This window comes from Pygoscelis adeliae, unplaced genomic scaffold (assembly GCF_000699105.1).
Source record: "Pygoscelis adeliae isolate BGI_AS28 unplaced genomic scaffold, ASM69910v1 Scaffold173, whole genome shotgun sequence".
In the NCBI taxonomy this organism is placed as follows: domain Eukaryota; kingdom Metazoa; phylum Chordata; class Aves; order Sphenisciformes; family Spheniscidae; genus Pygoscelis; species Pygoscelis adeliae.
The window spans coordinates 948,743-958,634 of NW_008824409.1; the positions used below are offsets into that span (position 1 = coordinate 948,743).

Sequence of the window (9,892 nt, forward strand, 5' to 3'; positions counted from 1 at the left end):
CGTTCCTTCCTCCGGGGAAGGGCGGGCCCGGCCGGGACGCTTCTGCCGGCTCCGGTGGTGGGCCCGTGGGCTGGGGCCGCCGCTCCCCGCGCGTAGCGCGTGGCTGTAGGTGTTGGGACACTCGCGCAGGGGAGGATATAACCATAGTCAGATGCATAACCCAGGCTTAAACGTCTAACTTTTCTTCTTTTGAAAGGTTGAATAACCCGTTCTTGCCTCAAACAAATAGGCTGCAGCCAAAGATGTCTCCATCTGCAGTATCAGGTATATGCAAGCGTGACCTTTTCTGTACTGTTTTCATCATCTAGTGACAGTCATTTGCAGGGTAGGCTACCTTGACTTCGTGCAGACAAAGACTAATTTTACTTGTCATTTTATAAGCGTCATGGAAAGTAAGTGTGGACAAATACATTTTATTGTGCTTAGATTAACCTCTTTGGTGTTCCATGTCCCAGTGCCGTTTGGACTGCTTTTGCCACAGTGCTATCCATATGTTTTCTGTGTTTTTTGAGCCAGTCACAGATCCTTCTGACCTTTACTAAAAACTTTTTTCTTCTTGAAATGATCTCTGACATCCTTGAGATTGTCATATAAAAGTTGTCCCATCATCTGATAGTACTTGATACTCAAAAATTGTTTTAAAGAAAGTCCTAAGAGTAGTCTTGGAACAAATCACGGAGGCTCAGTTTCACACGCAAAGCCTGGGTGCTGCAGTATAAATCCACCACTTCTGCAAAATAAACAGGAATCTAAAAAATTCTAGACCATATATGGAGGAGAGTAGGTAAAATAAACACTGAATGCAAAGAGTAAGCAAAAGGAAATAACTCTTGTCTCTCTGCTAACGTTAAGCACAGACTTAAACCTTGTTCAGGTTCAATAAAGGCATTTTGATTTGGTGACACTGAACATGATTATGCTTAATATCTTCTGTCGTGTTTTATAAATGCAAATCAAATATATAAATTCTGCATGTATTGCATGTGAAAAGTGAAATAGTTAGAAATGGGATTAGTAATAGTTACAAGGCTGAATGGAAAGACACCAAAAATAGCAAGAAAAATGTTAAAAGGACAGTACGCTAGAAGCCCTTCTTTCCTGGATGTGGGAACTTATGCATAGCCAAAAATTTGGAGTGTCTGGAACTGGAATCTAGGACCTGGAACCTTGTCTTGCACAGTTGTTTCTTTAGCATGGAAACCTTACTTGTTCTTTTCTTTTACAAGACAGTTGGGGTAATAGTTCCTATAATTTCTCTTTTAGAGCATCTGCCCAGGAAATGGAGGCATGAGTTTAATGCATTCCTCGGGGACATTCAAATTTGCGTTTCTTCCTCTGTGGGGAGAGCATCCTAATCACTAAGGCACAGGTTGCATGTAGTAGAAGGACAAACCCTTTGGCCAAGCCTATGATAATCCATAGAATGAAATGCAAGATCGTACAGTCAGAAAAATCACACGGGAACCTGCCTGTATCCTAGTGGTTAGGGCATTCTGGAGGGCATGATTCTGGTGGTCTGATCTTTGTTTCTAAGATTGCTTGTCTAGATCTTTGGAAAGAGCACATAGGCAATCCTGGCAGTGGGGAATTAGAATCCAGGATGGGGTTTTATTTGCTTTGTAATTTTTTTTCTTCTCCTTTCCTCACAAATATTTCATTATTCCATGCAAAATTACCTTAAACAAGGGACACTGAAATATGCCTGTAGCACATAGATCAGAACTTCTGGCTCTTTTTTGAATGACAAGTTACCTGTCTTGGATTCCTTTGACAACAAGGCTGGAATGGTCAATTCTACAAGAGTAGAATTGTAACTGCTGACCTGTCTGACAGTAAAAAGTTTATCTTGTTGAATCCTAACTGGGTCAGACCGTGAAGGCAAACTGTGAAAAGGAGTATCTTAGTTTGAGAATCTCAGTGAAACTTAAATATGCAGCACTGTCAACGTTCTGAGCAAATGGGCTTTACTAGTGTAAACCTGAGGAGTTTGGATGACTTTGGGGACAGACAGCTGCCAAGCAGAAGTTTCTTATTTCTATTGTAGAAAGAGGCTTATCTATTTCACTGAGTATTGAAGATGAAAAATGTTAAAGATCATGATGCAAACCAATATAACACTAGTGGGAATATATGGTAATCCATATGGAAGATACAAATTTCCTTATGTACAGGAATTATTTTCCTTTAGAAAACTAAATTTGTCACATACTCCTTGCAGTTTTGTCACCACAGTAACTTGCTTAAATTTAACCAAAACATTATTCTTCCTTGATGTAATTTTGTGGTGTTTTTAGGCCCTGCACATCTCTTTAGGCTTGCTGGGAAGTGTTTCAGTTTTGTGGAATCCACGTGAGTAATGGATTTGGGTATTTAATTCTATGTATTTATTAGGAACGAACTAGTTTTTTATTTCAGTCTGAAACATTTCTTATTTTCTTTGTCTTTTCTTTTTCTTTTTTTTTTTTTCAAGGTACAAGTATGAGTTTTGTCCTTTTCATAACGTCACTCAGCATGAGCAGACTTTTCGATGGAACGCCTATAGTGGGATTTTAGGGTGAGGCTTTTAGACCTTTAAGTTTTACCTATGTTGTTAGCAGACCATTTTATAGATTGTTAAAAAGGTGGCAGTTTTAAAATTAAGATTCTTTTATTGGTCAGCTTAGGTTATTGTAGTTCCCAAGCCATTACGCATAAAAATACCCCATCTTGAAAAATTCAGATTTTTTTTTTGTTGATAAATACTAACCTCCTATTTTAGCTGGAGGTTGATTAATAACCAGTGCCAACTGCAGGTATGGCGTGTTCATGTGAGAAGTTAAATAATGCATAACTACAGCTTATATTAACAAAGATTTAATGTCTGTTAACTATTTTCACTTTGAGCTGAATATAACCTTACAAAAATTAAATGAGTGCTTTATGCCTAGTGGTTGTGTTAAACATATTTAATAAAAGGTAATAGAAGACTTGATGTAGACCCAAAAAAGTATCCCGAAGTATTCAAAGATCCTAGAGTATCCAAATCATAAGACCTAAAATAGATTTAATAATAAACCAGAGCACTGCTTTAAAATTACTGCCTTTCTAAATATTTGTATATAGATTTCTCTTTTTTTCCTATGTGCAGAATAATTAGTGAGCCAATATGAGAGGAAAAGGGTACATCAAGATGCTGAGAGTATCACTGGCTTTAGGACTAGCAGAAGTAGAGACTAGTTTTTGTAGGTCCTCTCACCAGCACTAAAAATCCTGCAAACAATCTGAAGTTGCACAGGGTACTTAGCATCATGGAATTTGTTGTGGGATTGATCTATAAGCTGTATTTTATTGGATTTAAACATGGATTTGTAAGTGCAAATGGTTTGCAAACTGAAAGCTGATCCAAAACTGTGCTCTTAAAGTAATGTTGATGTGCCCTATGTAGCAGCCTGGATAACAAGCTACACTGTTTATAAGGTCTTGGCTGTAAGAAATGGAAATAATAAGACAACAAAAATGAAGTATATACAGTTAAATTGAACATGGTGTAAGGGTATTTCTTTCTGAGTGTTCACTTTTTTCTTTCCAGTAACTTAAAATAAAATGATGTCCTGTTTTTTTCAGAATCTGGCATGAATGGGAAATTGACAACAACACATTTGTTGGAATGTGGATGAGGGAAGGAGACTCATGTGAAACTAAGAGCAGACAGACAAAGGTATAATAACCTAGACTATGCTAATTCAGACAGCATGGCTCCCTACACACACTCATGACACTCTACAGACTGAAACATTGCTACCTTGCAGAAGTCATCATTTAAGATGTGATATAAAACATAAAGATGAATTCCTGTAGGAGCTAGGTGAATGAATGGAGGAGGGATGCTAAAATCAGGATAAAATTTTGCATAAGTTTACTTATGTATTCTCATTGGTTACTTTTAACTCTTTTTTTCCTTGATAGAGTGGAATATTCTGGTATTATCACTACTGTAGAAACATAGTGCTTTGTAAGTCGTGTCAGGAAAAATAAAGAAAAAGAGCTATTTGTTGAATTCAAGATGCCAGCCTATTGTGCTAAGAACATCCAGGGAAAAGGAGGGAAAAGAATTAGGCAGTTAAGAACAGCATGCTGAGAAGCTAAGTAAGGTGTTAAAACGAGCAGAGGGCATGCAAGGAGAATTAAGGAGGAATCAAATACATGGGAGTGGCAGAGGAACCAGCTCAAGAGAAACAGATTCTGGTGTGAGTACATTTTAAAGAAAAAGTAGAAATTCTTATTTTGTGGAGTGGTTAAATTGTTCCTTTTCACATTCAAACAGACTCTGCCAAGTAACTATTCAACTAGAAGGGTAAGGAAAAGGAGACTTGCCCAATGTGTGGCACATGATTTGCACACGTCCTTTATCCTTTTATTCATTAATATTTTTCCACCTCCCATTTCAGTGTGTTGCACAGTTTTACAGATACAATGAATTAAACCTCACATTCCCATGTGACATAGATCACTGTCGTGAAGAAGAGTTAAAGATACCATATAGTTCACAACAGGCTGCTTTTCGTGTAGAAGATGTTTAGCTATTACAGTGATGGGTGACAATACAATACTTAAGAGAGAGGGATATATAGTTGGAATAATAACTAATGTGAAGATGGGATAAGGGACAAAATGTCTTCGCCAAGGTGAAAATATTCTGTACTGTAATGGAGGTGCCTTGTTAATATCTTCATCTCCCACAGGGGCTGCAGAAAGAATTACTATTCTTTTATGACCTTTGATATTGATTCAAATCTTTCACTGGCATTTAGTTTTGAACAGACAGAAAATACTGGTGCTACAAGTTTAAAGATGAAAACAAATTTCTACAGGCTAGATGTGTATTGTTCTCTTTATTTAGCACATGGTCAGAATTAAAATTTGTTAAGTGAATTATGCTTATGTCAGATGAGGTTCTAAGGACATCCTGTTCACCCTCCTTTTTACTCTCATTCTTGCTGGAAATACGGTGCTTGGGAGTCCAAGGAACAGTGATACGGGGGGGGGGTCATTTCCCAGTAGAGGAAGCAATTTTCACATTTGATAAAATAATTTGAAGATGTGCTTGATATGATTCTTCTTCTGTGGGTGACAGCACTGGAAGCTTTGACATGACAGTATATACAGCAATGCATCTGCTAGCATTGCAAGACAGCGAATTGATCATCAGTGCTGGTCCTGTTTCATGTGGAGGTGTTTCACTCATCTTTGTTTTTACTGATGTTTAGGTTCATCTTGTTTGTGGAAAGAGCAATAAGTTGGCTTTTGTGTCTGAGCCAAGTACTTGTGTTTACTCTCTGACATTTGAGACTCCTCTCGTGTGCCATCCCCACTCTCTTTTAGGTAAGATTTAGAAAATAATTTCTGTGTAGAGCAGCTGGCATATTACGCCAACCTCAGAGTGTAAATTTTTACGTTTGTTGAGTTTGTAACTTGATATAAATGAGTATTAAATGTAACATATAATAAGTTGTTTATTTTCAATCCCAGTCATTATAACACATAGGTATTTCTCAAATAAATTGTCATTGCTAGTATAGACCCAGCGAGTGATTTTTTGCTTTTTTCTTGGACTCATAGGAATGAGCCCTGTAGTATCTGCTCATTTACTTATATTACAAAAAGGGAGAGCTCAGTTAGAATTACATTCAATAAACAAATATGAGGCCTTCTAGCTGGAAATAAGAGAAAAAAATTTTGGTCGGTGGCGTTTTCCAGAAACTTTAAATGTGTGAAGCAGAATTTAAGTTTTAAGTTTAACCCCAACTCTTGAAAGCAGTAGAGACTATGTACTGTATAGAAACATTGAGTTCTTAAAACAAATACGCGTGCATGCTACTAGAGGAGCATTTAACTAATGCAGGACAGTGCTGTTGGTTTTTACATGGTTTGACTTCCATTTTTCAGTTTATCCAACTCTGACTGAAGCACTACAAAGGAGGTGGGATGAAGCAGAGCAGCTTCTGTATGATGAACTAATAACTGACCAGGTTTGTTAATTTCTTCCAACTCTATTTCGTCCAGAACAATTGCTGTCAAGTAGCCAAACCTGGCTTCTGCAGTTTCTCCTTTTGGAATGGATGCATTTATTCTGCAGTTGGCAAATAGTAATTTTTGTGCTCTGTAACTGCCATATCAACTGGTATTTGTAATGTTTTCTACAGTGGAGCTTGAGGAATTGGGAGTGGCCAGTGCAAATTGCAAGCAGAGATGAGAGTCAGGTGGATTGATCTATTGTCTTTTGGAAACTTTCTTTTTTAGGGATACAAAAAAACACTGAAAGAGATTTTTGAGGAAGCAGGACTTCTAAAAGTAACAGAAGAAAAGGAAGTTGAGAAACAGAATAAGAAAATAAGTCTGGAATTTGAAACAGTGGAGAAGTGCAGTAAGGTATAGAACGTAATATTTACAATGTGGAATTAAATTGCCACCTTTTTACTGTATGACAGTATCAGTGTGACAGCATTATGTAAATACTCTTTGGATTCAGCTGAAATCTGTTCATGGGATTATCTTTTCTGGTTTCAATATGTAACAGTCTGCATACAGAGTGATTTGATATCTTCATGCTAGCCCTTAAGTCAAAAACGAACCAGCACAACAGAATGCCCAATAAGAAGACCAGGGGGTATGTAGGAATTAGTGGAGGCGCTTGGGTTATGAATGCCTTGTAAGTACTCTTTCTGGGGAATATCAGCCTCGAAATAGGAAGGAATTACTAGTGAAAATAAATGTGTAACCAGCCTTGGGAATATTGACAGTTGCCTCTGTGGATAATTACCCAGACTCGTGTCAGAATGCATTGGCTGTTACACAAGCAAAAGGCAGAATGATCAATGCTGTGTCCATTTCTGAATGACTTTCATGTGTGTGAACAGTCCTTCTGCAACAGAATTGAAATGGGGAAAATAGGTGTGCTCAGCCTAAAAGAGCGCAAACTGAACATCAAAAAAAGAGCATGGAAGGGGATTAATTCATTATAACGCAGAGAAGAAGCTGCTGTTGTCATTTTATTTGCAAATGTAGCAAAGACAAAACACCACGTAATAATTCCTGAATATAACCAAATAAACTGTGGTTAAGCTGAATATACTTATATCAAGATCACCATTTTGATGTGGTACTGTTTGGAGCTGGAATATTCACCTTTTTTTTTTTTTTCAATAGTTAACAATACAGTATTTAATAATTTCTACTTCTTTTTCTGGCTTCATCATAGCTTAATTGACATAAAGTTGGCTGTTTTGGTAACCACAGAATCTTAAATAGTTAATCTTTTGCTCTTTCTTGATTTGCGTAAAAACCAAAACACAACAAAAAATTGGGGCTTCTTCAAGATTTCAGATACGTGGTTTGAGCATCAAAAGTACTAAGCAATCCCTGGCTCTGTAAGTTAACAGAAACCCCTGAAAGCAAGAACGTGAAGTTACTAGGTCAAGACTTGAGGTGGTGACAAATTTCCAGACTGTAGCATTAGGATATAAAATAAAATAAGGCTGGTCCTGTAGCAAACTTATGAATGCAATTTTGTGCTATGATAAAATGCTAGTTAGAGGATAGTTCCGAAATAATTACAGAAAGCACTCCTAATTTTTACTCTTGGGCTTGGAAAAAGCTGGCTCCTTTTTTGGCAACATAGAAATATATCTTTTTATAAAATTTACACCTTGTTCTTGGAATGAGCAGTTTTTAAGTCAAAAGCTGCAACAGCTGTACACAGACACATTATTTTTTATAAACTCTCATTTTGTGTATGCATTTGGAGAGTGGGAGAGCCATTTTAAATGTATTTTCTTTCTTAGGAATACAAGCAACTTTCTAAGGAAATAAAAAAACTTAAAGATTTATTAAGTCAGCATGGTATTGCATACAAAGGAAATTCTGGTGAGTTTTTTTTATATTGTTCTTTTTCATTATTGTCTATTCAGAATGTGAATGGCCAAATGTTTTCGGTTACAGCAAGGATTAAATAATCTGTCATATATGGAGGTAAAATTCAGTAGACAAAGTTTTTAATAAGTACTTAGGTCTTGATTCCTGTGCAAGAGGACTTACTTTGCCCCCCAAAAATCTGTTGATGACTTGAAATTTTAGCTTTATAGAAAAATTTTGACTGCTGTTGTAATTGAAGTTTGTCTCCAATACTTAAGGTGCCAAAGGAAATCGGTGTTACAGCATTCGTAGCACATAAGCATCTTTTAAGTAACTCCATTTTCTTCATAGTCAACGACAAAGCCTGACTTCTTCAAGAACACTTGAAATGTTCTCTGTATCTGTTTGACTTGGTTTTGTCCTTTCTTAGTGACCTTTTTTTCCTCTCTTTGATTTCTCTTAGGTAAGTACCATATCACATGCAGTTTTTAGAAGGAAAGACTGCTTGGTGCTGGCTATGAAGAAGCAAGGCTTATCTGGATTAATTCCAGACAAGTTGTTTTTTGGTTTTGTTGTTCTTTTGGGGTTTTTTTTGTGTTGTCGTCACCCCCCCCTTCCTTCCAGTTCATCATGCCCGTTATTACGAGCCATTTGTCTAAGGAGGATTTAATTTCCCTGAATATATATATTTACATTTTATGCTCCAAATTGGCACCTCAAGAAAACAATGAACCTTTGAGCTAATTAAATTAGCTTGAAATTAGTGATGTACTTAATTTTTTTTTCTTTTTGTTTTGAGAAACTTTTTTTAAATTGGTGACTTTCTTTTCTAGGGAAAACTCATCATATTAGAATTTTTGTAAAACATTTTATCTGCGTGTTTAAACTATTAACTATGTAACTTGCACATTATTTCTGCCTGTTTGGTAGTTCATTTAATTATTGCAGATTAGAACTGTACAATCAAAAGCAGAATTCACAGCTTACTCTAGATGACTTATTTCAAAACTATTCAGTGAATTCTGTGACAAATGTTTTGGTGTTTAAAAGCAGAAATAACTGATGTCTTAAACTAAATATTAACAGCTGAAAATACCAGTGTCAAACGTGTGAGTCAGAAACTGGCAACTGCAGTGACAACTGTTCTTAATGGGTCAAAGGACGATGAGCATCTGCATGGCGATACAGGAATTTAGAATGACACTGTATGAAGAAACTTGGGTGCTAAACAGCAAGTTCATACGGAGTGTCAAGCAAGTTGAACGTGTATCATGGCACCAAAATGATTTACCTTCTGTGAGTATTCTTGACTTTCTGAATTTCTGCCCTAAAGCAAAGGGAACATAATGGAGTGAGGGCTCGCCGTTACTGAGAACAGTTGGCTGGTTTCTGAGAACATTTGTAAAACTTCTTTGCTAAGGGCGGTATTGGGCATAGGTTTACAGATTCTGTGTCTCCAGTCTCAGCTTTGTTACTTCCTTCGATCGAGCATGGTAACAGGTGGTGTAAATACAAAATAGTTCAAGACCAATGCCATAAGATGTTGTGTGAAAGGCAGTAAGTACAATATTAAGAATGTTACTCCATCTGTATGCGAAAATGTTTTCTGTGCAGACTTTAGCAGAAAAAGAAATGTTTTCTGCCACAGCAGTGCATAACGCACCACTCCACCCACCTGTGGTCGGAGGCTGATGTCATCTTTGGATAGCAGGTGGATAAAATGAAAGCTGTTCAGGATCTGACGGAAAAGCACTATGAAGACACCAAATTGTTATAAAAGAATAGTCGTGTTAAGGGAATACATGGCAATTGTCTGTGTGACACGGAATAAAATGGACTCTTCCGGCATGAGCTGTGGGAACATTACTGTGGGAGTCGGTGGACGCCGAGAACGCCGCGTCCGGTCGTTTTGCCTCCTCCCGCTGTCCGGTTCGTGAGCCTGCTGGGCGGCCAGCGCGCGTCCCCGTCCACCGTCCTTTCGGCCACAGCCCAGCGCCCTCCC

General features: G+C 37.5%; 3 protein-coding genes across 5 annotated transcripts in view; 2 read left to right on the forward strand and 1 right to left on the reverse strand.

Moving 5' to 3' along the window:
- Positions 1 to 145, reverse strand: part of TSR3 (TSR3, 20S rRNA accumulation, homolog (S. cerevisiae)) — a 7,239-nt gene extending 7,094 nt beyond the window's left edge. The window contains exon 1 of the mRNA XM_009320529.1: positions 28 to 145. Coding sequence (XP_009318804.1) covers positions 28 to 145 — 118 coding nt within the window. The remainder of the gene's footprint in view (positions 1 to 27) is intronic.
- Positions 146 to 201: 56 nt separating this feature from the next.
- Positions 202 to 9,738, forward strand: GNPTG (N-acetylglucosamine-1-phosphate transferase, gamma subunit). 3 transcript variants are annotated; one of them, XM_009320512.1, is made up of 9 exons: positions 202 to 264; positions 2,295 to 2,349; positions 2,471 to 2,554; positions 3,604 to 3,697; positions 5,247 to 5,361; positions 5,926 to 6,008; positions 6,280 to 6,408; positions 7,821 to 7,902; positions 8,977 to 9,738. In XM_009320512.1, exons 1-9 carry the CDS (start codon positions 243 to 245, stop codon positions 9,084 to 9,086), a joined length of 774 nt encoding a protein of 257 aa, XP_009318787.1. In that variant the 5' UTR covers positions 202 to 242; the 3' UTR covers positions 9,087 to 9,738. The 3 variants fall into 3 exon arrangements, with proteins under 3 accessions (XP_009318787.1, XP_009318789.1, XP_009318788.1); XM_009320514.1 differs by having other exon boundaries at positions 9,051 to 9,738; XM_009320513.1 differs by lacking the exon at positions 8,977 to 9,738 and adding an exon at positions 8,354 to 8,674.
- The window catches only part of LOC103913939 (chromosome unknown open reading frame, human C16orf91), a 1,990-nt gene continuing 1,835 nt past the window's right edge, over positions 9,738 to 9,892 (forward strand). Inside the window, exon 1 of the mRNA XM_009320530.1 lies at positions 9,738 to 9,823. Within this exon, the coding sequence (XP_009318805.1) occupies positions 9,738 to 9,823 (86 nt within the window). The remainder of the gene's footprint in view (positions 9,824 to 9,892) is intronic.